The 27603-nt window shown below is 37.6% G+C and overlaps 2 protein-coding genes and 1 pseudogene across 3 annotated transcripts in view; 1 reads left to right on the top strand and 2 right to left on the bottom strand.

Moving 5' to 3' along the window:
* Positions 1-22269, bottom strand: part of LOC311175288 (uncharacterized protein) — a gene marked incomplete at both ends in the record, with an annotated part of 60466 nt that extends 38197 nt beyond the window's left edge. Inside the window, one exon of the mRNA XM_084240185.1 lies at positions 22126-22269. Coding sequence (XP_084096311.1) covers positions 22126-22269 — 144 coding nt within the window. The remainder of the gene's footprint in view (positions 1-22125) is intronic.
* On the top strand, positions 726-1814 carry LOC311175545 (olfactory receptor 4F3/4F16/4F29-like; the record flags this gene model as incomplete). Its single annotated transcript, XM_084240473.1, has 1 exon — positions 726-1814. The coding sequence occupies exon 1, from the start codon at positions 876-878 to the stop codon at positions 1812-1814; it is 939 nt and encodes a 312-aa protein (XP_084096599.1). The 5' UTR covers positions 726-875.
* On the bottom strand, positions 7759-8696 carry LOC311175543 (olfactory receptor 4F3/4F16/4F29-like; annotated as a pseudogene). Its single transcript has one exon. The product of its transcript is annotated as an olfactory receptor 4F3/4F16/4F29-like (transcript).
* Positions 22270-27603: the final 5334 nt, after the last annotated feature.

The raw sequence follows: 27603 nt of genomic DNA, 5'->3' as shown, positions 1-27603 counted from the left end.
TAGTCATAAGCAAGATTCACTAACCTCAGAGACTGGGTAAACTAGACAGATAAATTGAGTTAGTATCCTGATTTTCTTGATTTCCCACGACAATTCCTGTTCCCTTCTTTGCACATCTTGGCCATATCCTGCTTGCTAACTATCCTGGAGTTATTCCTACTTATTCTTTGGCAGGTCCATGTAAATATTCTGTGCCATCAATATCTATTATATTCTGACCTTGGTCCTGTCATTTATTTGAATTACTTCTAAACTCTTTAGCAGGTGCTCTTGTCCTCACCTATAGTCTGGACTTTGTGTAATTTGTGTATGTGGTTATAGTTAATGGTGCAAGAATGTCTACAAGAGACACAATATGTGCCTGAGATTAGATAAAGTTAAGAGGTGAGATAAACCGAATGACTGGAGAATTGTTCTATGAAAAATCTAAAATAGAATCAGTGAGTTCTGGGACATACCATCTCTACCTCTCGTTTTCTCGAGTTGCACTATTTCACTTCCACCCCAGTCCTTGTCTGTACTCCTACTGTGTTTTCTTTTCTGATTTTTTTTATTGAAAGAACATCGATTTACAATATTTTGTATGACTCTGAGTCTAATATGCTTTCATAATTCCTTCATTCTCTTGCTATAGATGAATAGTCATAGAGGTCATGGTGATAGAGGTATTGTACGTGGAAATGATTCAGTTGCTTTTGGTGATAATAAAGACATTACTTTTTAGTAGTGATAGAAAGAAAGGAATTGAGGGGATTGTAGTATACACAGTGTGAACACCCTTAAGTAATTTATGACTTGTAAATACTATATTATTAACATGCTTATATCATTTTTTTAATTTTCTTTTTTCTGGAAACAATACAGCTGATAAATCAATGGATGGAGCGAATCACTCTAGGGTGTCAGAGTTTGTATTCCTGGGAATCACCAATTCCTGGGAGATCCAACTTCTCCTCTTTGTGTTCTCCTCCATGCTTTATATGGCAAGCATGATGGGAAACTCCCTCATTATGCTCACTGTGACTTCTGACCCTTACTTACACTCCCCCATGTACTTTCTTTTGGCCAACCTCTCCTTCATTGACCTGGGAGCCTGCTCTGTAGCTTCTCCCAAGATGATTTATGACCTTTTCAGAAAACATAAAGTCATCTCCTTTAGTGGCTGCATTATTCAAATATTCTTCATCCACCTCATTGGTAGTATGGAGATGGTACTACTCATCGCCATGGCCTTTGACAGATATGTGGCCATATGTAAGCCCCTCCACTACCTGACCATCATGAGCCCACGGATGTGCATCTTCTTTGTAGTGGCTGCCTGGACCATCGGCCTTATCCACTCCATTGCTCAGTTGGCTTTTGTGGTAGAGTTACCTTTCTGTGGTCCCAATGTGCTGGACAGCTTCTACTGTGACCTTCCTCGGCTCATCAAACTTGCCTGCACAGACACCTACCGACTAGAGTTTATGGTCACAGCCAACAGTGGGTTTATATCTCTGGGATCATTCTTCATATTGATTGTCTCCTATGTTTTTATCCTGGTTACTGTTCAAAAACACTCTTCAGGGGGCTCTTCCAAGGCCTTCTCCACTTTGTCAACTCACGTCATGGTGGTGATTTTGTTCTTTGGTCCTTGCATCTTTGTTTATACATGGCCATATACCACATCACACCTGGACAAGTTCCTTGCTCTTTTTGATGCAGTTCTCACTCCTTTTTTAAATTCAGTCATCTATACAATAAGGAACAAAGATATGAGGGTGTCAATGAGGAAAGTGTGCCGTAAATTCATTATTTATAGAAGGATTTCTTAAATGACAGAAGTCATATGAAGTTTCTTTACTGACTTAGAATATCATTAAATTTCTATTATTTTAATATCAGGAGTTCCAAAGTACGTTACCATATTAGGTGTTCGGTATTAAAATAACATGACTCTTTTAAAAATGTTAACTGAAGAATTGTGACTGCCTATCATGAAAGGAATCATGTGGTGTGGTGAAGAGTATCTTCTGTAGAGGAAATATTGCTTTTCTCTCAGAGACTTTAATATAATTAATTAATCATGACCTGGAATTTGAAAATTGAATTTCTGTGCTCTCAAAGTGTTTTATTTGAGGAAATGCTAACTTACTCTGTCAGTTGACCCCAGATAGAAATATATACATCAAAATTTATTAATTTGGCACAGAATTTCATAAGTCCTTCGTCTTGCATTTAGGCCTAACTCTTTCACTGTAGAGAAATATCAGGGATGTCCCATGAGGGAATGACTCAGAGCAAAGGTTGGCAAAATTGCTCAATATTTAATCATAAAATGTTTATATGAGATTTTGATACTTAATGCCTATATATCTAATAGGATATGCTTGATATCACAACCAGGAAAAATAAAATTCTAAACCAGATATATTTTGTATGGACAATGCTGGCAAGTTACCTTGGTTTCTCATAGCATTTTTTAGGTTTAATAAATCCTATGTTCTTTTTTTAATAATAGGAATGTTTAATTTTCTTTTACGCTATGAATATACAATATTTCTCATAAAATTATTCAACAACATGTAAATGTTGATATATTTCACACATAATATAGAATTTCTAAATTATATAAACGCCTATGTTCTTAAAGCTACATTCTTTCTTCCATTTGTATCTAGCCACATTCTTCCTTTTCCATCTGCTGACATGACTCTTTCTGTACCATTTTCATGACTTAAATTGCTGAAAACGAAATTCTAGTTTGGGATGTGTTTTGTATATTATATGTTGCATTCTAAAGGAATTAGAGATTTGTATAAAAATATTCAGAATTTTCAATTCATACCCACTGCAAGAAAGAACAACCAAGTCTCATTCTCATGTGGCGGTGTGGAGCAAGTGGCTCTGAACCATTTGCATCCTAATATTTCATACATCTAGTCAGTCTATCATTATTTTTGTTGTCTCATATCTCTTCCTTATTTACTTCTTACTTATGTTATTGGAGAATTTGTCTTTTCTTTTGCTTTTCAGTGTCCTTGTATCATTCACATATGCATTCATTCATTTTGTGAGTCATTTGTTGGATATTTGGAGTATAAGTACATATATATTTACTAGGTAGAGCTTTATCACAGTATCCCTAGATTTTGTCTGAAAGTGGTAGCATTTTAAATTCGAAATTTCACAGCCTTTTCTCCTATATCCATTAAATAAAGTTCAGTTCCTCTAGCAGGGATTGCCTGATTGCTCATTGTTTATATGTGATGATTTAGAAAACTGCCTATTCTTCCCTATCATTTCTTGTTTTGCATTTTTGTCAAGACTACATTTGTGAGAAGATAGATTCCCAAGTTGCACAATGAGTGAAGATTTTCTCTATCATTAAATGTAACTTTGTTTGAAAAGCTCATTTTCTTTTCTCTAAAGACATCGCTGCTGCTAGGACTTCTACTCTATTTTCTGCCCCAGATAGGACTCTTTCTCCATGCAAATATATCTTTCTCTTGCAGTAATCAATTGGTGTTATAGAAGATGACTTTAGGTACCATCTCTCTGGTCTCTTGTTTGGCCAACGGTGGGGCTTGTGAACCAAATCCTAACCAGAGATGAATGATATAGGTAGGAGTCTATGACTAAAGTGGACCAATCTGAGTTTCCTCAGGATGTTGCACTTGACCTCACATTTGGAGCAGACATATAGAAACTGTTCACAGTCATATTTCCTTTTGTCAGAAATGAAATCTAGGATAATAAGAAACATATGTGAGAAAAAGACACAGGATTTAAAGGCAGGAGCTTAGTTGCATTAAATTCTGAGTTCCTGTTTTGAGCATTCAGCTTCATTCTTCCCTCTACTGTCTAGTTACAAGCTGAAGTAATAAACACATTCATCCACTTGCCTAAGTTTATTCAAGTTGTGGTTCTGTAGTTGCATATTATGCAATTTTATTTATTTTTATTTTTTTAAGATTTGTTTATACAAGAAATGGGATACAGTCAGAGGTGCAGGAGGGTGAGAGAATTCACCAGAGACAGAGTGGGAGCAGAACAGGCAGACGGACCGAAGACACTGCTGAGGGGAGCAGCAGGCGAGGCAGGAGAGTTCTGCCATGCCATCTGGGTTTCTCCCTGGCCGGCTGGGAATCAAACCCGCCCTGCAGAGGCTGTGGACAGCTTCACAGTGCAGCGCTCAACCCACTGCGCCACCGGGGAAGGTCCAATATTATGCAATTTTAAAATAAAAATTTTAAGGGCCTCCCTGATGGTGCAAGGGATTAAGCACAGCACTGAGGCTATCCGTAGCCTCTGCAGCATGAGTTCGATCCCTAGCCATCCAGGGAGTTAACCCACATGGCGCAGCAGACCTCTCCTGTCCAGCCTGCTGCTCCCCTCAGCTGCGTATTTCCATCAGTCTGCCAGTTCTGTTCCCTGCTCTGTCTGTGGTACACCTTCTCACCACCTGCACCTCTGGCCTGTACCCCAGAACTCGTATGCATAAATAAAATATAGCTTTAAAAAAATAAAGATTTTAAAACATTTGTGGAACATGATGATAAGTTTCTTCATCCTAAGAAAATTTCAAACCTCTTATTTCTTCTCATCCACAGCTTCTCTGGTTGGCTACCCTGGGAAAACCAGAACCACACTTGATAATTCCCCAGGCCAACTGCTCTCAGTCTGGCAATTGCAGATCGACAGCATTACCTGGTCACTTCCCTCTGGGGCTGCAAAAAGCTTCTATGTTTATTGAGACACCGTTTGATACAGATATTTTTGTGTGTTTGTGTTGATTCTCAGTAGGTTCTGCCTGATATTTTTGGGTCCATATCTGAATATTTGATGATGGTAATCTTGGAAGAGTGGATGGTTGAGGGTTTGAAATTTTAAGAATATCAGAGAGCAAGATTTTCTTTGTTCTTAGGAGGAGACTGCTTGGTGATTGTCTCAGGTCAGATCAACTCTGCTACCGCAGCCTATTAACTGGGAGTGTTCTCTTTTTTGTTCCTTCCTTGCAGCTTTTCATCACACTGACAATGAATCCTCATCATGGAGCATTCATGCATCTATCCTAAGTCTTTGCTCTGTTTTTTATTAAAAATGATCATTCATCATAAATTAGAACCTGAGGTTAGCTAAAGCTAGTTTCATCTTTCTCACCACATTTTCCACACTTCTCTTAAACAATTTCTGTTCTCCGGCAATGTGTATTCTTCAACATCCCAGAGTTCCTTGAACTTACATGCCATTTCTCATAGTGTGTTAGCTGCTTAAAGTGATTCCTGAAACGCTGCCTTCATATATTGTTATTTTCTCTGAATAAAAATTCTGCTTAGTCAGACATTTTCCACCTTGTCTCCTCTAATCAGGAGAGATGCAGTTTGTTTCTTCCACTTATCCCAGGCACTGCTAAGCCTATGGTATTCGTATTCCTATGCCTTTGGCCATTGACTGAAAATGTCAGCTAGGCATTGTTTATTTTTATGCCACTAACACAGGATAGTCAGTATAAAATTTTAGTTAGTAAAATTAATAAGAATGCATGAAAGAATGGGAAAAACTGAATTAGGATACATTGGTCTGAGTTGCTACTTATCCATACCTGATTTCTTGGCATGTATAAACTGTCTTTGTCATTTTCCTTGTGTAGTCGCTACAGTTATGGCTAAAGAATGCTAAGTGGATATTGAAAATATATCCTTGTTTCCTGAGAGATACGTATTTGTTGTTGTACTTTCTAGTCAAAGGTATACAAATTTTTATTTAGATAGGCACAGGCTTTAGAATTTCTATGAACACCAACCCCCCCATGCAGCTGTAATGGCCTGTGTGGTGGTTGAAAAGCTTCAAAATAGTTGTGAGAATTTATTGATGACTTTGGCTGTAGGGAAAGGAAGGTTCGGTAAATGGCATGATCTGCCTTATTATTTGTCAGAACACAAACTTACCATAAAACAGGCCCTGAGCAATGTCTCCACTTAGGAAAAATAGGTCTATGGGAAATATTTCTAATGAAGGCTGTTATGTGCTGATCACTAACTGGTAATGAAAAGCTAACTTTATCAGCTTCACTTAATTCCCTCAAAATAATGGGTTCAGAAGTAAAGAGTTTTTGTTTTTTTTTTTTTTTAACATGGAACTAAGCACTGGGACATAGAGTTAATTGTCCATACTGTCTGTCAGGTACAACTTTATGTGCTCCCATAATGTGAGTGGTAGCTGCATTAGGTATGTGTTACATCCACCACATCACCTAGTCTCCCCACAGCCTGCAAGGGCCATGGTGTTATCTCATTTACAGTTAGGGAAACCGAGGCTCACAGTAATTAAGTAACTTTCCCATGCACCTATAGCAAGCGAGTATTGGATTCTGGAATGCAGAATTGATAGACTTTAGAAACAGAGCTAGCAGTGATAATTTGGATGATTCATGTTTGCATTGTTTTATGAAAAGAAAGCTTTCATTTTTTATCCATATGATAATTCATGAAATTCTTTGATTCTGGCTGAGCAGGTACTGAAAGAGTTAGCTTTTTCAATTGTTTGATTAGATGTCTTAACTGGATCTTCCTATTTAATATCTACCACACTTAAAGTATCTGTGCGCTTCCACCTGTCTTTGCCTGTGTTCTTTTCTTTATGTCTCCATTGTATTATCTTGTGCACATCTCATCTAATTTACCATTTCCTTGCATATTTGTCTCTTTTTTAATGTTTTCTTTGTACTTTTGCTCTTCCCTATTGACATGTGTTTCTCAGATTATTGCCTAGCTTCTTGAAATTATGTGGAGTATTGGGTGAATTTAAGTGCATATTGAGAGAACATCTCCTTCTCTCCCCAAAGAAGAGGAGACGCCTCTAGATAGAAACTATTGGTTATGGTTACTGTTAATTTTGAGATGAGAAATACTCTCTACCTGTGCAATTTCTTTGAAAGATAATGGAGAGAGGGGAGCATCAGATTCAAGGTTCCTGGAATGTGGAGCTGTTATCAACCAGCCTCTCATTCTGGAAATATTTACTTGTTTTTATGCCTAATTATCAACTCTGGGTAATAATTGAATGAAATCTCTAAAGCGTTAGGGTGAATAGCAAATGACTTTATTGTTTATGGTCAAAATTTTTAACACCTCCCATTTAAAAGTAGAGATCACAATGCCCATACAAAAGGGAAACCTGGTGTGTTATCTTTTTCCAGAATGTGATGTCAGGTATGCCTTAGTGGAGATCAGGCCATTAAGTATGCATGTCTGATGTAATTAAACATTTATATGATTAAGTATTTGAGTAATCCAGCTAACTCCTGCTGTTCTGATTCCCTCCTATGATTAATATTGACATCATCACTTGATTTTCCCTAAAGTGAAAGAATTATGCCTATGTGGAAAACCAAGCAACTGCCTGATATTTTGTGACAAATTAAAATTTTATGATTGCATTTCCATATGATATCAATCTATTTATATTCAATTATCAGTCCCCACACTGAGACTAAAAACTCAATTTTTGAAGTCCACGTCATGATTAATTAGTCCAAGTAATGTCTCCTGGGAGACAAGTAACATTTCTGCTTCAGAAAATATATTTCATCATACCACATGCTTCCTCTGATCATAGGCAGTCACAAAATTTCTCAGTTAACATTTTTAAAACAGTCATGTTATTTTAATCCAGTACACCTAATACAGTAAGATACTTAGGAACTCCTGATATTAAAGTAATAGAAATTTAATGATATTCTAAGTTAGTAAAGAAACTTCATATGACTTCTGTCATTTAAGAAACCCTTCTGTAAATAATAAATTGACGGCACACTTTCCTCATTGACACCCTCATGTCTATGTTCCTCAGTGTATAGATGACTGAATTTAAAAAAGGAGTGAGAAGTGCATCAAAAAGAGCAAGGAACTTTTCAAGGTGTGATGTAGGATGAGGCCATGTATAAACAAAGATGCAAGGACCAAAAAACAAAATCACCACCATGACATGAGTTGACAAAGTGGAGAAGGCTTTGGATGAGCCACCTGAAGAGCATTTTTGAACAGTAACCAGGATAAAAACGTAGGAGACAATCAATATGAAGAAAGATCCCAGAGATATAAACCCACTGTTGGCTGTGACCATGAACTCTAGTCTGTAGGTGTCTGTGCAGGCAAGTTTGATGAGCCGAGGAAGGTCACAGTAAAAGCTATCTAGCTCATTGGGACCACAGAAGGGTAAATTTACCACAAAGCCAACTGAGCAATGGAGTGGATAAGGCCAATTGTCCATGCAGTCACTAAAAAGAAGATGCACATTCTTGGGTTCATGATGGTCAGGTAGTGGAGGGGCTTACATATGGCCACATATCTATCAAAGGCCATGGCAAAGAGTAGCACCATCTCCACACCACCAGTGAGGTGGATGAAGAATATTTGAGTAATACAACCACTAAAGGAGATGACTTTATGTTTTCTGAAAAGATCATAAATCATCTTAGGAGAAGTGACAGAAGAAACCCCCATGTCAATGAAGGAGAGGTTGGCCAACAGAAAGTACAAGGGGGAGTGTAAGTGATGGTCAGAAGTCACAGTGATAATAATGAGGGAGTTTCCCATCAAGCTTGCCACATAAAGCATGGAGGAGAACACAAAGAGGAGAACTTGGATCTCCCAGGAATTGGAGAGTCCCAAGAACACAAATTCCGACACTGTGGAGTGATTTGTTCCATCCATTGATTTATCAGCTGGTATGTTCCCAAAATAATGAAAAAGAAACTAAAAATGTTAATAATCTTTTACATTATAATGATTAATTATTCAAAAATATCCACATTGTGAAGACTGTACATTTCCTCAATTCCTTCTGAGGGTCCTAGAATCACTAAAGGCGTTTATTTGTTATCATCTAGGTCAGGTTAGTCATATTCAAATGCAATATCCATATCACCACATTCTCTAGGACTATTCAGCTATTCAACTGTAATAAGAAGATGAAACAAATATGGGAAGATAGTAGAATCTGATTCATATACAGTGTTATAAACCAATAAGATATGTGCAGATAGGATTAGAATGGAGGTGAAATAGTGCAATATAAAGAAAAAATTACCAAGTGGAGAAGGTATTTCCCAGAACTCACCCATTCCATTTTTGAATTGTTCATGAAACAATTCTCCAGTCATTTTAGTTATCTCATGTCTACTTTTACATCATCTCAGGCACATAGTGTGTCTCTTGAGGTCACTCATGCATCATTAACTACAATCGTACAAAGTCAGGGTACAGAGTACAGGTGAGCAGAAGAGAACCTGGTAAAGGGCTTAGAAGTAGTCCAAGGATAGGACAAGAACAAAGCAAGGGTGGAATAGATATTGATGGCACAGGGTATTTGCAATGATTCCCACATAAAAATGAGTGATAATCACTTATAGGATGGTTAGCAACCAGGACATTGTCAAGAGGTGCAAACTAGGGAACAGGGTATTGTTTGGGGAAGTAAAAAAAAAAATAAAGAAACCAAATTACTTAATTTGTCCAGATTCTTCCCAATCTCAGACATTTGTGAATTTTTGTTTTTAACTATTGGAAACCTAAGTTATTGGCTGATGATATACAAACAAAAGGCCACATTGTTCATATAGCCATTGACTCTATCCTATCTGCTCAACTCTCTTAAGCCTTTCTATCCTTTTTTTCTCTTCTGACTTCTTCAGACTTCCCAAATATCTGGGATCCAATGCCATGTCTGAGTGTTCCCTCACCCTAATTCTGGGTGACCACGTGCATCTTTCTAGTTTTTACCCATTTTTTGCATGTAATACCCTGTTACCACACAGAAGATATAGTCCATGTAGTCCAAACATACCTGTGTCTCAAGTTCTCCACAGTGCTAACTATGCTGCTAAAAGATGAAGTTGAAAAAAGAGGAGGGTGGAACATAAATGCAAGAGGGCTGCTAAACTAAATGTACAGGAATGCACAGAATGCCTTAGACCTAGAACTGAAAGGAAAGGACACAAAGGAGCAATAGTTCTAACAGCAGCCAACATAGAAGGAAATTTCCTTAGTTTCTATCTTCCAACCTTCATGGCATAATTGGTAGTTGTATTTCATGCCATTCTTAAAATCAAAGAAGAAAAGGTAAGCTTTTTTTTACCATATTTTAGAAGTATCTGTAATAATAATAGACTTTTAGAACTAGAAAACTATATAGCACCAGTATCTCCCATATTACTAAGTACTTTCATATTTTTCTTCTTTATAATTACCTGTTTGGTGGATATACCCCATAATAAGATGCTTTTCATTTGTAAATGAGGAGGCTAAGTTCCAGAGAAGTTTAATAACAGACCCAAAAACAGAATTACTTGTCTTAGAACAAAAATCAGGCCTTCTGATTCCAAATTCAGTGTTGTTTTGACAACATAATGCAAGTATAGCTATCTGTTCATGATACAAAACAATTATCTGAATAGGAACTTTAAACATGCATTCCAAAATAATATACACCTTAAACTTACCCAATGTTATATATCAATTATATCTCAATAAAGCTGGGGAAAAATGAATTCCACTTTACTCAGGTGAATGTACATTTACATTTAACATAGTCAAACATGAACTGACCCAGGATTTCATAGTAATATACTTAAATAAATATTATTGCTACAACCTACGGGAAAGGGAGACAGGTGGTGGCTGCTAGGAATGGAGAAGAAACAAAATACATCAAGTTCTTTTGCCAAGAAAAGATTCAGCAAAAGTTCAGGGAGAATTTATTCCTAAATAGCTGTAATAATCACAGACAAGAAGGATTACAGCTAAAGATAAATATTTGGAAGTTACCCAAAATTAGAAGTCACAAAAAGGAAGACTTGCTTTAGGATAACATATAAAGAAAGAAAAGAAAGTTAATAGAGGGTCTATGCATGGCCAGAAAGGACAAATGCCTAGGGTTCATCATCATCAATTATTATTACTTAAATTTCTTTCATGTGCCATTCTCTATACCATGGACCAAATCTTCCTTCCTTTATAATATTTGCTCCTGGTCACCTATTATCATCTTTTTCTTTGTTAGCTTAGGAATCTAAGAAAAAGATTCTTGTATGCAAGAATATAGTTCACAAACCATCACACCACTCTTTATCACCACCACCTACCTATTCTAGGAAAAGATCTTATGGCAGCAATGTCAGAGAGTCAGACAAGTTCCAAACACTAAATTTTCCCCTGTCCGCAAGCATTGCCCACATCCTTCCACCCACTCCCGGCCCCTCCAGAACAAGGAGCTATATAAACCCATGCCATTTTGAGAGAGGAGCCCAATTAGTTGTATTAGAAATTGTAGCCAAGCACTACATTAGAGTTCTGGGATTCTCAGAGTGAGATCATCAGGTCAAGGGAATGTCTCAGAGGATTCTGAGGGAAAGAGAAAACAGGTGCATATTTTCTTATTAAAAAAACTATGGTTTGTCATTTTATTTTATATCCTGTTTATTTTATTACATGATCCAGTAGAATCCCTAATGAGAAAAAAATTTTCTAATTTTCAAATTTAAAAATTCTAAATTTTACAGTAGAACAATTACATAACTTAGGAATATGCACACAACTCTCTTTATGTGTTCAAAGTCCAAACAGTTATGAGCAGCAAACATGAGTAATTAAAAAGACAGATAATGGAGTCAAATGTGAACATTTAAGTGCAAATAGATTAGAAGCGATACCAAGTCTAAATAGAAATAAAAGATGAAGACGTGTGTCTAAACCCTTTCCTCCTGGAGAAACAATAGGATTCCAACCAAAATGTTGTTTGAGTATAGCAAAATATGTAAAAATAAGATAATTCACCATTAATAACTACAGATATATACTTTCTTCTGCCCTATTTAAGTAGAACCAGCCAATATCAAAAATTGAATGAATTGAGAATTCATAAATGAAGGAAATTAAAAGGGCAATAATTTTATAAAAGATATGAAACTCTGAGGCAAAAAGGCTTGAAGAATAGCCTTTCAACATATGAGGGCAAAGGCCACCCAAGGATTAGGTAGGAGAAAATACTTAACACACATCACCGTTTAAAGGTATTTATTAAATTCTATAGACTTTGTAAAGTTATCTCTTTACACATAGATTTTTGCCCTGTAGAGATGCCCATAATTTCTGTCCAGATAACCCCCAATTACTGATAGCTTATTGAACATTCTTGTTCAATGTTCTTCTGGGGTTTTTTTATTAATTAATTTTTATTCCTACATCACTGTAGTCCCCATAGTTCTGCTACCATGTCACCTGTGAATCATCACCAAATTCCCTTGTGTTCAACGTATCCCTGTTTTGCCCCCTCCCACCCTTCTTTGCTGTATGCCTCAGTTCTAAGGTCAGCTTGCTAGTTTTGATGTTTTCTTGAGCTTTTGTTTGGTTTCTGTATATTTCACATATACGTAGACCATCCAGTATCTTTTTCCTTCTAACTAATTTCAGTTAGCATAATCCCTTCAGTTGCATCCATGTTGCTGCAAATGGCATGAGTTTTTATTTCTTTATTAGCTGAGAAGGGCCTCCCTGGTGGCGCAAGGGATTAAGACACAACCTATGAAGCTGTCTGTAACTTCTGCAGCACAAATTTGATCCCCAGCCGGCCAGGGAGCAACCCACATGGCGCGCAGACCTCTCCTGACTCACCTGCTGCTCCCCTCAGCAGTGTACTTCGGTCAATCTGCCTGTTCTCCCCACTCTGTCTCTGGTGAATCCTCTTACCCACCTCCCCCCAACACCTCTGGCCTGTACCCCAGCTCTTGTATGCATAAATAAATAAATCTTTAAAAAATAGCTGAGTAATATTCCATTATATAAATATACGTCAACTTTTTGATAGATTCATTTATTTGGGGGCATCTGGGTTGTTTCCATTTCTAGGCTATTGTGAATAGTGCTGTAATAAACATAGGAGTGCAGGTTTCCTTTTGAATTAGTGTTTTTGCGCTCTATGGATAGATTCCTAGGAGTGGAATTGCTGCATCATATGGTAGATACATTTTTAGTGTTCTGAGGAACCTCCACATACCTTTCCACAGTGGCTGAACCAGTTTACATTCCCATCTTGCAGGGCAAGATGGTCCCTTTATCTCCATATTTCACCAGCATTTGTTGTGCTAGTTTTTAATTTTTTAATATAGGCCATTCTTACTGTAGTGAGCACAGCCAGTGAGTCCACTCATTGTGGTTTTGATTTGCACTTCCCTCTTAACCAGTGATGTTGAACATTTTTTCATATGCCTGTTGGTCATTTGCATTTCTACTTTCAAGATGTGTCATTTTAGTTCTTTTCCCCTTTTTTTGTACTGGGTTGTTTGCTTTATTTTTTGTTGAATTCTATAAGATCATTGTATAGATCATTTTTTTAAATATTTATTTGTTTGTTTATTTATTTGTTTATTTTGTAAAAGAACTGGGGTGTAGGCCAGAAATGCAGGGTATGAGAGGATTCACCAGAGACAGAGTGGGGAGCAGAACAGAAAGATTTACTGAAATACACTGCTAAAGAGAGCAGCAGGTGAGGCAGGAAAGGTCTGCAGCACCATATGTGAGTTAGCTCCCTGGCTGGTGATTTATCTCAGGCTACAGGGGTGATAACACTGAGACTTAACCCTAACCCCTTAGCCACCAGGGGGCCCTCTTTATAGATCTTTGATATCAGACCCTTATTTGTCATTTGGTATACAAATATTTTTCTCCCATTCAGTAGGGTGTCTCTTTTGCTATAAAGTTGCTTTTTTAGTTTGATGTAGGCCCAGCTTTTTATCTGTTCCTCTGTTTTCTTTGCTAATGGAGAAGCAAGTGTATACTTATTCCTAATATACACCTGTTCCAGTATAAATTCTTTCCTACCTTGTCAAAACATGAATTAACCCTATATCTGTGGTTTTATTTCTAGGCTTTCAATTTGATTCTATTGGTCTGTGTGTCTCTTTTTGTTCCAATAACATGCTGTTTTTAATATAATGGCTTTGTGGTATTGTTTGAAGTCTGGGAGTGTAATGTCTCCATTATTCTCCCTTTTAGTCAAGAGAGCTTTCACTATTTTGGGTTTTTTTAGCTCCTTATGAATTTCATCAACTGTTGTTCTATTTCTTTCAAGAATGCCACAGAGATTTTTATTTGAATTGCATTGAATTTGCTTTTAGTAGCGATGGCCATTTTTATAATATTAATTCTTCAGATCCATGAACAGAGAACACTTTTCCATTTCTTGGTGTCTTCTTCTATTTCTCTTAACAGCATTTTGTAGTTTTCCTTGTATAATTCTTATACCTCCTTTGTTAGTTTTAGTCCCAGGTATTTAATTATTTGGGTACAATTGTAAATGGAATGGTTGTCTTAATTTCTTCCTCTTGTGGCTGATTGTTTGCATATAGGAAGGCTACTATATTTTCTTTGTTGATTTTGTAACCAGCTACTTTAAGAAACTGGCTTATTGCTTTAATTAATTTTTCCATAGATTTTTTTTTAGGTTTCTATATATTATTTTATAATCTGGAAATAATTATTGTCAGGAAGTAAAAGACACTTAATGGATGATTTCTCACATTTGAGGAGTACAAATTACCAAACTAAACAAACCAAGGAAACAAACAAAAACAACTCAGATTCTATGAAAAATATAGTGGTTACCAGAAAGAGAGGGGACAGGATCCTGCAGGAAAGGTGGAGAAGGTTAATATGATGGGGGGAATGGCACTAGAACTTTGGTAGTGGGTGAGGTGAGACATTCACATAAAGAGGTATGAGTTCTACCAACAACATTTATACAGTATAAATCAATGTGAAAAAGTAAAATTTTATTTTAAAAAATGTAGGTATATGGTAAACATTTGTTAAAGGCTACATAGCATTCTGATCAAATAGCATTTTATGACATACAGAGATTTGTTACTTCAAAAAATATTGTAAGCCAACCATGTTTCCAGTTTGTTATCATAAATATATTTATAAATATCAATCTCAAATACAGTGAGTGACAAAAGAAAGGCTTGTGAAGTAGAATATGTAAGTAACCACACATCCTGAAAATGACTGCTACACTTTAACCCATAACCAAAGAATAAATGAAGCACAACAAATGAGAAAGAAGCTATGAATGCAAATAGACAGACAGGACTTCAACAAATATCCCAATTTTATAGATCAGAACAGTTTGAAAACAGTGCGATATGCAAGGAAAAAAGTTACTTACATCTTTAATATTTGTGACAGGAAGTAGTGGCACAGTATTTGGAAACCGACAAGTAAAGGTTAACATGATCTTCTAGTTCTATACCTTTCATCAAAAGTCCCTCTTTTTTTCTAGAGAACGTCTGTCACTGATTCTTCAGGGAGAACAAAACGGAAAACTCGTGAGAGTAAAACCATCTTCCCAGTTTCCTTCAAGATGGCGACCTCAGAAGATCCCATCTCAGCCGCTCCCACAAACACACTGAAAGTGCAGCTGCTACCAGACAGCTTCCGCGGGAAAAGAATCCTGAAAAGCACCCGAGCAACTGCTCCTCACAGGGCCAGAGAGAAGTTCCACATCTAAGCAGGTAGGAGAAGCTGGGCCCAGCCCAGCCAGGAACCCCGCCGCGCCCCCACCGCCACCCGAGCAGCAACCCACAGTCGCAAGGAACGTAGCGCTTCTCCTAGAGGAGAACCCCACATCAGGCACCCCCAGCTTTTACGCCTGCATCTGAATCCCCAGCCCCCAGAACATCTAGTTAAATGGACTCAGGAGGCTCATGTCCGCAAGATCCTCAAAGCTGTAACAATCCGAGCAAAGGGCTTAAAAACCTCAGGTGTCTGACTCACCTGTCTCAGTGCCTGGAATCCTTTTGACTTTGTGTGAAGAGGCTCGGTGCTTTTTGTCTGTCTTTGAGTGTTGGGTGAGGCGCAGGCCTCTGATGTGAGGTGCCTTGGAGGCTGCTGGAGTGTCTCCACTGTGGAGCCTGGAGGGCGCCATCATAACGTGCTCCTGTGCTGAGCTCTGGCTCGCTGCGTGTGCTCAGAGGAGGAGATGCTGCCTGTGTCTGGTACCCTGCCGACTGTGCTGCTGCTAGGGGATTCCCTTGGTGGCCTGAGGTTCCTGCCACCCACAGGACTGGAGGGGCGGGCTCAGGTTTGGCACACATGTAGAGGCCTGTGAATAGACTTGCTCTCAGTGAGCATAGGCTAGTGCACCCCATTCTTGTGCTTTCCCTTCGCCTTGCCATAGCTCACTGGTATCCCTCAAACAAGCGAGCATATTGTCTGGGGCCCCAATTTTTGTTTCTGCCACTCAGGGAACACCTATAGTTACCTGATTTTTGTGGATTTGCCATCAGGGAATGTGGCCTTTACCTAGAAACATAAACAGAAGAGCATTCTGTAAACATAGTTCTGGCTTAGCTATATTGAAACTGTATGAAGTCATTGCAGTGGAAGAGTAAGGCAAATACGTTTTGAAATGCAACAGGTATTGGAATGTTATTTTGGTCAATGTCTTTTTATTATAATGTTGATGGGGGAATGGGGGTTGATTTCCAGCTGGACCATTGTCTGAAGTTTTCATGATCACCCCGTCTAATGAGGTTTCTCCAGGTATTTCAGTTCCCTCCCACATTCCAAATATGTTCACTTTAGATTAATGGCATGTCTAAATTACCCCAGCCTGGGTGAATGTGGATGTGTGTTTTAGTGTTCCCTGTAAAGGAAGGATGTCCACTCCAGGTTTGGTACATTCCTTGTGCCCTGAATGGCTAGGCTAGACTATGGCTACCACAGTCCTGAGCTGAACTAAGCAAGATGGAAAATGAATGAATTACTGAAAACTGTTGGCTAATATTACAAGTGATCAGGGTTTTGTTGAAGTTTGGTGATGGTTTTTGACCAGAAATATACTATAGAGTCTTAATTGTTTTAATGTCTATTAGCTTATGGTAAAATTGGTTTATTTTAGTTTTTTTTACGTTTAAGTCACTATTCCCAAGAACCTCTTAATAATTCTTTTTTATTTATTTATGCATACAAGAACTGGGGTGTAGGCCAGAGGCTTAGGGGGTGAGAATATTCTTTAGAGACAGATTGGGAAACTGAATGGGCAGATCTACTGAAATATACTGCTGAGGGGAGCAGTGGGTGAGACAGGAGAGGTTTGCTGTGCCATGTAGATCAGCTCCTTGACCTGGGATCGAAGTCATGCTGTTATAGGACAGGGAGAGGGGCAGCCCAAACCCCGCAAACCTGCCTATTCTAAATGGGTTCTGCCACCCGCCGCATCAACACAAAACATATGAGACTTTAATGGGAAGGAACTTTAATAAAACTAGGAAACAATACAGGTAAGGCAAAGAGTCTAGTTTCTAAATGAAGCACCCAAAGTTGCCCGTCCCCTCGTGGGTAAAAGTCCATCCATATGGGATCGGCCCAGAATAAGGCCCCAAAGCCTGCCGCAAGTCTAAAGCATCTTCCAGTGGGGACCCACAGAAAAGGGTCAGAAACAACCAGACAAGCCCGGAAGTTAAAGAGCAAAATCAACATCAAGATAAAAGTTGTCATTGTCACCTCCCCACGGGTCTCATCCACATCTGTGTCACCCAGTCCATGACCAAAAGACAAGCGCAGTTTCTTCACGCGTCTTTAGGCTCCATGTGCCTACTCCAGGTCTCCTTCTGGCCCCATCCTGCTTCCTTTCTTCCTCAGTCTCCTTGGCAACTTTTTTTTCTCCCTGCTCAGCTCCACCCTCCCTTGGGTGGGGCAGGGAACCTGGAACATCCCCTTTCCTGGGGACGACCCTGTTACAATGCCACAGTTGCTGGCAATAGTTTGATAGCGCTGAGACTAACTCCTGCACCACCAGGGAGGCCCCATCAATAATTCTAAGGACTTTGTGTTTCTAACTATTTCTACTAGGACATATCACTGCCCCTTCCATGATTAAAAAGATCCAGTGTAATCATTGCATCACAAATGGCTAGCTAAACCCTCCAAGTTATGGTTACAAATTGGTTTCAGTCACTGGCAGGAGAAATTCAGCTATGGGTATAGACAGATCACCTTTGCTGAGGGGAACTTCATAGTTGGGAGCAAATATGAAGCAGCACATTATAATTAAGAGCCTTCCCTAAAATGAATTTTCTGAAAGTATCTTCATTGAGTATTGCATTTAATTAGCTAATCTATCAGGCTATTAACACCTGTCCAGGTAATCATGTCAATATGTAAATCCTGAGTCATAAGAGAGTGTATACCTTTGGACAAAATAGCTATAGGTCTATGCCTTGATTTTATAACAAAAATGTATTAAAGTAAACATTGAAAAGTTTAGAAATATAAAATTGGGTTTTCGATCAATTGGACTTGTAATTCTGACAGATTCGTAGTGAGCCTAGTGAACTTTAACTTCTAAAATTGTTAGTTATTTTAGATTTTGCTTTAGAGTTGGTAAAGTACTGGATATTCATTTGATAATTTTTCAATAAGATTGAGTATTCAAGCATTGGCTATGGCGGGTGTGTGTGTATGTGCGCTTTTACATATAACATTGCAGGGTGTCTATCTATTTGTTTCATGCTAGCAAATGGTCATTTTTCTATATTACTAAGTACACTGACTACTTTCAAGTTATAGGTGTGTGTGGCAGCAGGCGGTATGTTGTGAGCATTCATGAGCTTTGTCAGTCTACTAAGTTAATTATATGTGATAATTCTCAATTACTCACCATTAAGTTGAGAAAACCCTCTTCAGAATCCTCTGAGCCATATTCCCCACAGGCCTCAACCTGGGGCCCATCCTTGCTAGGCTTGTAAAGCCTAATGTTAGCAAGAATTCTCTAATTCTATCTAGAGAAAATCCTGAATTTTTGGATTGACTTATAAACAAGCCCCATACACAGAGGGCAAGGAGAAACCAAACAAAAAGGCAGACCATTCTGGATTAGTAGGTACCAGCCCTATTAAGCAAGAAAACTTCTTTATGAGGCTTCTTGTGGGCAGTGATGAGATGAGCAGAGCCCTGCACCTACCTACCTGAATACTGAAAGTTTATAAAGAGACCTTTCTTGGGTCAGTCACGTACACAGTCTAGATAGTCAGGACATCTTATGCTGTTACTCCTTGTGTTGGAGTGGTGGGTGGAACAACCAACCAAGAAGGTGAGGTGACTGATTTTGAAGTCCAGCTCTCTGGTCAACAAATGTTTGTGTGCCCTCAGATACCTCCTCCACCACTTTAATAGCTGCTAAAATTCCTAAACTACTTTTCTCACTCTCTGATCGCCTTGGGCTGCCTTCACAAGAATCCATTAGGTCAGTTGACCAAAAGTTTCTCCTACCCTTAACGTCTAAGTACCATCCCCACCCTGCTGCACCTTGCCTGCATACCCCTGTTTGTTCTAATTATATTGGGAATTGAGACCAGTTCTATACGGATGTCTCTTTTATTTATCAATATAGCAGTTTTACAACTTATACTACTGTCAGGCTCTAGTTATTCAGTGATAGACTACTAACTGTGAAATAAAAAGTAGTTACATGCAATAAAAATCATAAAATGGATGATTGAAATTGTACTGGAGATAATTATAACAAAAATATGATTTAAGTACATACTTGATTGTCAAGGAATAAAAATACATATATTTTCAAGTAATGAGTCATAATGATATATATAAATGTTTTGTCAAACTTTCCACCGCTGAGCTTTGATATTTTTATGTTCATTACTCTTCTATTTTCATGAGGTAATATTGGTTTTCAACACTGTGTATTATATAGGGATATAGTTTCACAACTCTTCAGATGTATGTTCCCGAACTACACCCATCACCAATCATTGTATTCCTCCACCTCTTTTTTTCCCCTTTATTCCCTATCCCATCCTCTCCCTCTGGTAGTCTCAATTCTACAGATTTCTAAAGTTGTTTCATTTTACTTCATCTGTTCATTTTTTCTCAATATTCCACATACGAGTAGTCGTCCACTGTTTATCGTCCCCTTCTTACTTTATTTCACTTAGAATAATCTCTTTCAGCTCCATCCATATTACAGAATATAGCAAGCATTAATCTTTGGTGTGGCTTAGTAGTGTTCCATTTTGTATTTATGTCACATCTTTTTAATCCACTCCTGTCATGAGGAATTTAGGGTGCTGAAGTGTTTTTTAAGTTAGTTTTGTTTTGTTTTTAATTTGCCACAAAATACTATATTGAAGCAAGACTATGATCTGATTTTCTCTCTGTCAGATGACATGTCAAATTTATCTAGGTATATTCATTCTGCTTTGACTGAAGGTAATAAATGTTATTCTCTGCCTTCTGGATAATCCTCCTAATGAAGAGATTTTTTTCTATCACTACTGTAACTTTGTGCTTATGATGACATTATAGGTTTTGTTACTTTTAATGATTCATTAACTTTGATTTAATTAACTTTTTAAATATAGTTAATAGTCTTGGAAACACTATAGTTCCTTCTCTCTCTTTTTTTTTAAAGATTTATTTATTTATTTATATAAGCATTGGGCACAGTCAGAGGCGCGGAAGGGTGAGACAATTCACCAGAGCCAGAGTGGGGAGCAGAGCAGGCAGAAGGACCGAAGTACACTGCTGAGAGGAGCAGCGGGCAGCAGGAGATGTCTGCACACCATGTGGGACCCTCCTCTGGTGGCTGGGGAGCAGCCGGGGATCGAACCGGCGCCACGGAGGCTTCGGGCAGCTTCGCAATCCAGCGCTCAACCGCTGCGCCATCCAAGAGGCCCCTATAGTTCCTTCTCTTTATTATAAATATATTTGCACTCTGACTAGCAGGTAGCTATGCTACAACCGTTCTTATTCTTAGACCTTATACTGATATCAATACATTTGTGGGTTAATTTGTATCCCTCAGATAGATATAATGAAATCCTAACCCTCCCTGACAATACCTATGAATGTGATTATATTAGGGTGCTTACAAAAAAAGACAAATTAAGATACCTATGAATTTGATCATATTAGGGTGCTTGCAGGTAAACACAAATTAAGATAAGGTCAAACTATAATAGTGTAGATTGGGATATAATTCCTATTTATATGTTATCCTGTTTGGATAACATTAAGAAAGCACACCTTTTTATGTATCTCTAAAAATTACCTAATATATAAATATTATTCCTTAGGAATTTAGTTTCAAGATTATTGTAATCTTTGCTTTATAGATACTTTATATATAACTCTGTGGTTTAATGACCAAAAAAAAAATAATAATACCAGTGTGTCTAACCAAGCCAAGATAGAACAAAGAAAACTTCCTGAGTTTGGCCATCAATAATAAGCACTAGCAATTAGCAAGGGTTCTTCACAATATAAGTGTCACTTAAGATATCTTCCTGTCATTTATTAGCTGTCTGCATACTCTCTTCATTGCCACCTTCATTTCTTGATTCCTGAACGTGTAAATGAGAGGATTAAGGAAAGGAGTGAGAACAGCATCAAAGATGGCCAGAAACTTATCTAGGTGTATGGAGGGAGATGGCCATGCATAGAAAAATATCAGTGGACCAAAGAACAAGACTACCACCGTGATGTGAGCTGAAAGTGTGGACAGAGCCTTGGATGAACCGCCTGAAGAGTGTTTCTGAACAGTGAGAATGATGACACCATAAGAAATGAGCAGTATGATGAAGGAGCCAACAGAGATAAATCCACTGTTTGCTGTGACCATAAATTCTAGTTGATCAGTGTCTGTGCAGGCAAGTTTGATGAACCGAGGAAGGTCACAGTAAAAACTGTCCAACACGTTAGGACCACAAAAGGGTAGGTTTACCACGAAAACCATTTGAATCATGGAGTGGATAAAGCCAATTGTCCATGCAACCACTAAAATGAAGATGCACATTCTTGGGTTCATGATGGTCAAGTAGTGGAGGGGCTTACATATGGCCACATATCTGTCAAACGCCATGGCGATGAGCAGCACCATCTCCCCACCACCAATGAAGTGGATGAAGAATATTTGAATAATGCAGCTACTAAAGGAGATGACTTTGTGTTTTCTGAATAGGTCATACAACATCCTGGGACAAGAGACACAAGAACCTCCCATGTCAATGAAGGAGAGGTTGGCCAACAGAAAGTACATGGGAGAGTGTAAGTGAGGGTCAGAAATCACAGTGAGTATAATGAGGGAGTTTCCCATCATGGTTGCCACAAAAAACACTGAGGAGAACAGAAACAGGAGAAGTTGGATCTCCCAGGAATTGGTGAGTCCCAGGAACACAAACTCTGAAACCGAAGAGTGATTTGCTCCATCCATTGACTTTGTTGGTAATGCTGCCTGAAGATGACAGTTGTCGAAAATATGAATTATGATATGATGGTTCTACATAAAGAGATCAAATGTTATGAAAGCCTCTTTCCATTTCAGCATTAAAACTGACCTAGTGTGCCCATGATTTCTGAAAAGAATTCACAAGGAAAAATTGGTAGCTGTCACATGGAGCTGTTTCTCTACCGCCAATTCCTGTCTGTCTTTAAGGTTCCCTACATCTTCCTAGGGTTGATGCCATGATACTACTCATGTGGTACAAGATAGTAAACATTAGTAACATGAACTCCACACCAAATCTTTTGATTTTTGTTCTAATATTACCCTCCCCTAATACAGAGATTTAGTCACTAATACAAACCCTTCTAAGCCTAAACCTTCATCTGGGGGAGAGATCAGTACTTTCCTGCACAGGTCCTACCACAGGGGATATATTCATATTCAATCTTAATTAAATATTTACTGTGCGCATAAAAGTGTGCTTTATTATAACTAGCACTTTACTTTGTATTACCATTAACTGAGTACAGTTCATTTTTTTTTAATTTTTTTTAAGATTTGTTTATTTATTTATACAAACACTGGGTACAATCAGAAGCACGGGAAGGTGAGAGAATTCACCAGAGCCAGAGTGGGGAGAGAGCAGGCAGAAGGACTGAAGGACCAAGGTACACTGCTGAGGGGAGCAGCGGGTGGCAGGAGAGGTCTGCGCGCCATGTGGGACCCTCCTCTGGGGCCAGGGAGCAGCCAGGAATCGAACCAGCGCTGCAGAGGCTGAGGGCAGCTTCACAACCCAGCACTCAACCACTGTGCCAATGGGGAGGCCCCTAACTGAGTACAGTTCTAACTCACCAAGTAATTGTAAGCTTCTTAAAGGCAGCAATTCTGACTTACTCAAATGTGGGTTCTCTGAAGCAATGAAAAAAAGGTGCCCAGAGATGTGCAGTTCTGTGGACTGTGAACAGTTTGCATATTACATACAAAATTGAGTGTCAGTGCTAACAAGTTCTCTAGCAATTCGATAACCAGGTGTCTGATTTTCTCTTGTACTATAGTAATTAGTCTATAAAAATCAGGAAATTAAAGAAAAAGGCTTATACTTCAACACAGATAATTTCAGAAACACTGTCTTAGGGCAGTTAGCACTTGATCTGGAATGTTTAAAACTATAAGAGGCATCATAATCTAGTGGAAACCATTTTGTACAGAACTCTACAAAAGAACTTACCATACTATCTTGTAATCTTTTACCCTTACTTACAGAAACAGCATACTTTAATAGAAAGAATATAGGTTTGGTATTTAGATTATCAGGACCTTCACTATGGGTCTACCACTGACACGTTGGTCCTCCACAAGTGACTTAGACTCTTTGAACCTTAGATTACACATCTATGAAATTTTTGGTAAAATGATTAATAAATCTTAATCATATGGCTATGTTAGGCATTCAGTAGATTTTGTTCATTTCTTTTCATAACTTGCTTGCGTAAATTACCAGTCAACACAACAGCAGCAGTCAACATATAACATAATGAACGATGAACAAAAAAATAAAACACTATTGATTGGAAACATCAAATTTCCACATCATAAAATAGTTCAATATGCATTTAGGATTAGGACAGTATTCATGTAGTTAGTGATAGAAAAACTATTATGCATAACTTCAATTGATATGCTCTAAAAAAAATACTGTTTCCTAGCAGTACTTACCAGAAATGTTATCTTTTTACTATTTGCTAAATTCTTTTTCCCAACTAGGCTTCAAGCCTCATAAAGTGATGGACATATGTTTCTCGTTCAATCAGATGTATAAAAGAATTTGAACCACTTCAAATACATAACAGGGACAATAAAATATTTGCTGGTACTGTGAATAAAATGTTTTTGCTTTAACTTAGAAACTGATCATGTCATAAAAAAATGTGAAGACATCAATTCAGGAAAATGAAATATTTATCTAAAGGAAAACAAGAAGAAAAAGAAGAAACAGTTCAATAATAAGACTAGCTAAAATTAATGAGGTCAACTGTGGTACCTATTAATAACCTCAGTCTCCCTAATTTAGAATAATATCTAGTCATTATAGATGAGAAAATGATATCAAATTATTTTAAATTACTGACCAAAATCACATATTTTCTTAGTTTAAGAGCTTGTACCGGAACCCCAGTCCACTGACTCCAAGCTTAGTCCTTTACCAGTTCCCTGCTTTCTTTCTCTTTTAAGTGTGGCCTCCTGAGGCTAAAATCTGCTACATGTCAGGATAAAAGAAGTTGTTGGAGGAAAATGAGCCCCTCCTTTAGCTGACGACTGCCATTTATTGGCATATGGTCACTGCTACCCGGGCCTCCATGATCAATCGTCCCTGACAACTGCTTATCGACTGATTAAGGTATCTCAGTGTCCTGAGAAACCTGACAGTTTTCTGAAACTGTTATTACTGTTCCAACAATACTCTGATGTGGTATTTGTGGTTCATGATACAAAATGTCAGTGTGTTCTGTTCCACTTAGTCTCTTCCAGAGGGAACTGATAGCCCTAAGAAAGTCTCGCATGGGCTAACCACTTGAAACCTCTGTAATATAAAATTCAAGTTTTACCTTCTTTATAAAATCACTCTTCATTCCTCCAACCCGAGTACTTTTCGATCTCTAGTATTTCATTTTAACTCCTCCAATGGATTGTAAAACTGCTTCATCTGCAATAATTCTTTATGAGATCCTCAGCAGCAGAATAATTCTGAGACTTAACCTCAGTAAAATCTATGAGAGCCACATTCACTCAAAGAATATTGAGGCTGAACACCAATTCAGTGTTTTGTGCAGGGTCTCTGGTCCTGGGACTTCATATTAAAATATAGACTCTATGTATTACTGTCATTGTTTGATTTAGCTCTTACAATAGCTTATTACAAATATTTCTATTATTTTTCAGTAAGTGGTCTAGGAAAATAAAATGAGCATAGGCTTCAATGTCTAAAAAATATTTCACATTCTGTCACCTAATAACTTCATGTTTGGTGAGATAAATTTATCCCTGAACTTGTTTTCCATCTGAAAAATGAAGAAAATTAATGTACTGCAAAACTGAGAATGTGAGCTAATATATGTCACTAAATCCAGTTACTTCTCCCTTGAGATGTATCTGGTAATGGGAATAACCTGTATTTCCACAATGAATCTCACATAAGTAAAATTATAAAATTAATATAATGTAATGAATTACTTTGGAAAAAACTGAACAGACCAAATTTATATTTGTCACTCTGGAAAAAAAATCTCACTGCCCCTACCTAGCACCTGTTCTCATTAGAGGTACTGCAAATTGTCTTCAGGATCCTCTTTAGATGTTTTTGCAGTTCTATCAACTCTCAAGCACTGAACCATAGTATACACATTTTAATGAGTTCTTTTTTGTGTCCAGTTGAACTGCAACCTCTTAATAGACCATTCAAAGCCATTTGGAGTCTTGTTTTCAACCTTACTTTCTATCTCTTTTTCCTACTTCCTTTTTTGCAACCCATGATTTAGTAATATCTGTTTATTATCTAAGAAGATCACACACTTCATAACCCTCCATGCCTTTAAATATATGGTGCTTCTTTCTCCAACTCCTTTTTTCAGCATCTCCATGCTCTGCTCTTCTATCTGGAAGAGTATAATCCTACCTTGAAGTAAACGTGCTGTAATGTTCAAACTCCCTCTCCTACCACGTCTTCATGCACTATGCAGATTCATGCTTTTCTCCCCCATTTTCCTATTCCTAGTACTTTATTCATGGCTAAAAGCATCACAGTATAGCTAATTTTAATGTAAGTGGTTGAGAGATAACACTGTTTATTCCTTTTTGTAAACTCAACTGCTAAAACAAAATTGAAATTTAAAAGGCTAAAATGTTCAATCATATGGAAACCATAGCTCAGCTATAACAAAGGCATCTTTCAACATTTGAAAGTCAGATTTCAATTGAAATAGTAATAGGCATAGCAGATCTAGTATTTATAATATTACAGTTAACAAAATTTGAAAAGGTATAATTGTATGAATAAAATGCATCAAAATATTCCTGATGTATAACTAGGCTAGATGGATGGAAAGACTGGAAGTTATTCTGAAGAAACAGAAATCATTTAAACTAGAAATTATAAAAGTAAAAAAAATTAAGAAAATGGAATAAACTATGTCAAAATGAATACTAAAAAGAAAGATGAAATAAGGAAAACATGTGTTTAATGAGGAAGAGAAGAAAGGCTTTCTCCACTTTAAGTTCAGTACTTTGTGAGGTACTCTTTATACTACTGTCTTCAGGAAGTCCATGTAAGTGAGTGGCAAATCAATAAAATTTGAGAGCTAAGAGAAATACTGTAATGATAAAAACATAGACTACTATGTCTGCAGGTGTCTTCTAAGATTTTAGTCTCTTGCAGGGATTTCTCCATAGACATCTAACTGTGGATTTGTTTGACTTTTGGCTCTCTGATTCCCTTTCACTACATGAGAACTGGGAATTTCAGTAAAGGAGAAGATACTAATAAATATGTAGAAACTAGTAACACTGAGTGTATAACACTGAGTGTATAACACTGAGTGATTTTCAGTTACTGAGGGATCAGTACTAGAAAAAAAGAAAATTGGGGGGAAAAGGTAAGAAATTTTCCCTTATGGACTAAACGGAGGGGATATACATGATCAAATATCAGAGAACTTAGGAAGTCTCCCAGTTTAATGTGTGAAACTCACATATTAAAGGCTTCAGTCAACTTGATGCACAGTTAAGACCCAATTTTCCATCCTGAGCAATAGCCATAAAAGGATCAGTCTGCCTGTTCTGTTACCTGCTCTGTGGTGAATCATCTCACCCTCCTGCATATCTGGCCTATACCCTGGTTCTTGTATAAAAATAAATAAATATATTTTTTTTTTTTAAAAAAAGGATACTTGATGGAGACACTAAGGTGAAGTTTTTATCTGGAAGTCATCAAATACTTACAATAACCTTCCACAATATATTCTAAAGCCACCTTTACTGATAAGTTGGTTTTACTCTAAAGACAAAGTTTGTTTTTCTCAATTATATTAGCTATAACCATTCATTTTAATGTATTAGCTCTTTGTATTTCATTATGATGAGTCCTTTCTCTTTGACCCACATAGAATTAATCTATTCTCCAGAAACACATTCTCAGACATTTAATTATTATAGATTAATGAATTGTTGATGTCCGGTTTACAAATAATAGAATCATCAAGATGTGAGAGATCGGGCCTCCCCAGAGGCGCAACGGTTGAGCGCTGGGTTGCGTAGCTGCCCGCAGCC

Source organism: Talpa europaea (genome assembly GCF_964194135.1).
Source record: "Talpa europaea genome assembly, chromosome: 8".
Taxonomy (NCBI): domain Eukaryota; kingdom Metazoa; phylum Chordata; class Mammalia; order Eulipotyphla; family Talpidae; genus Talpa; species Talpa europaea.
This window is presented reverse-complemented; position numbering and strand designations above follow the sequence as displayed.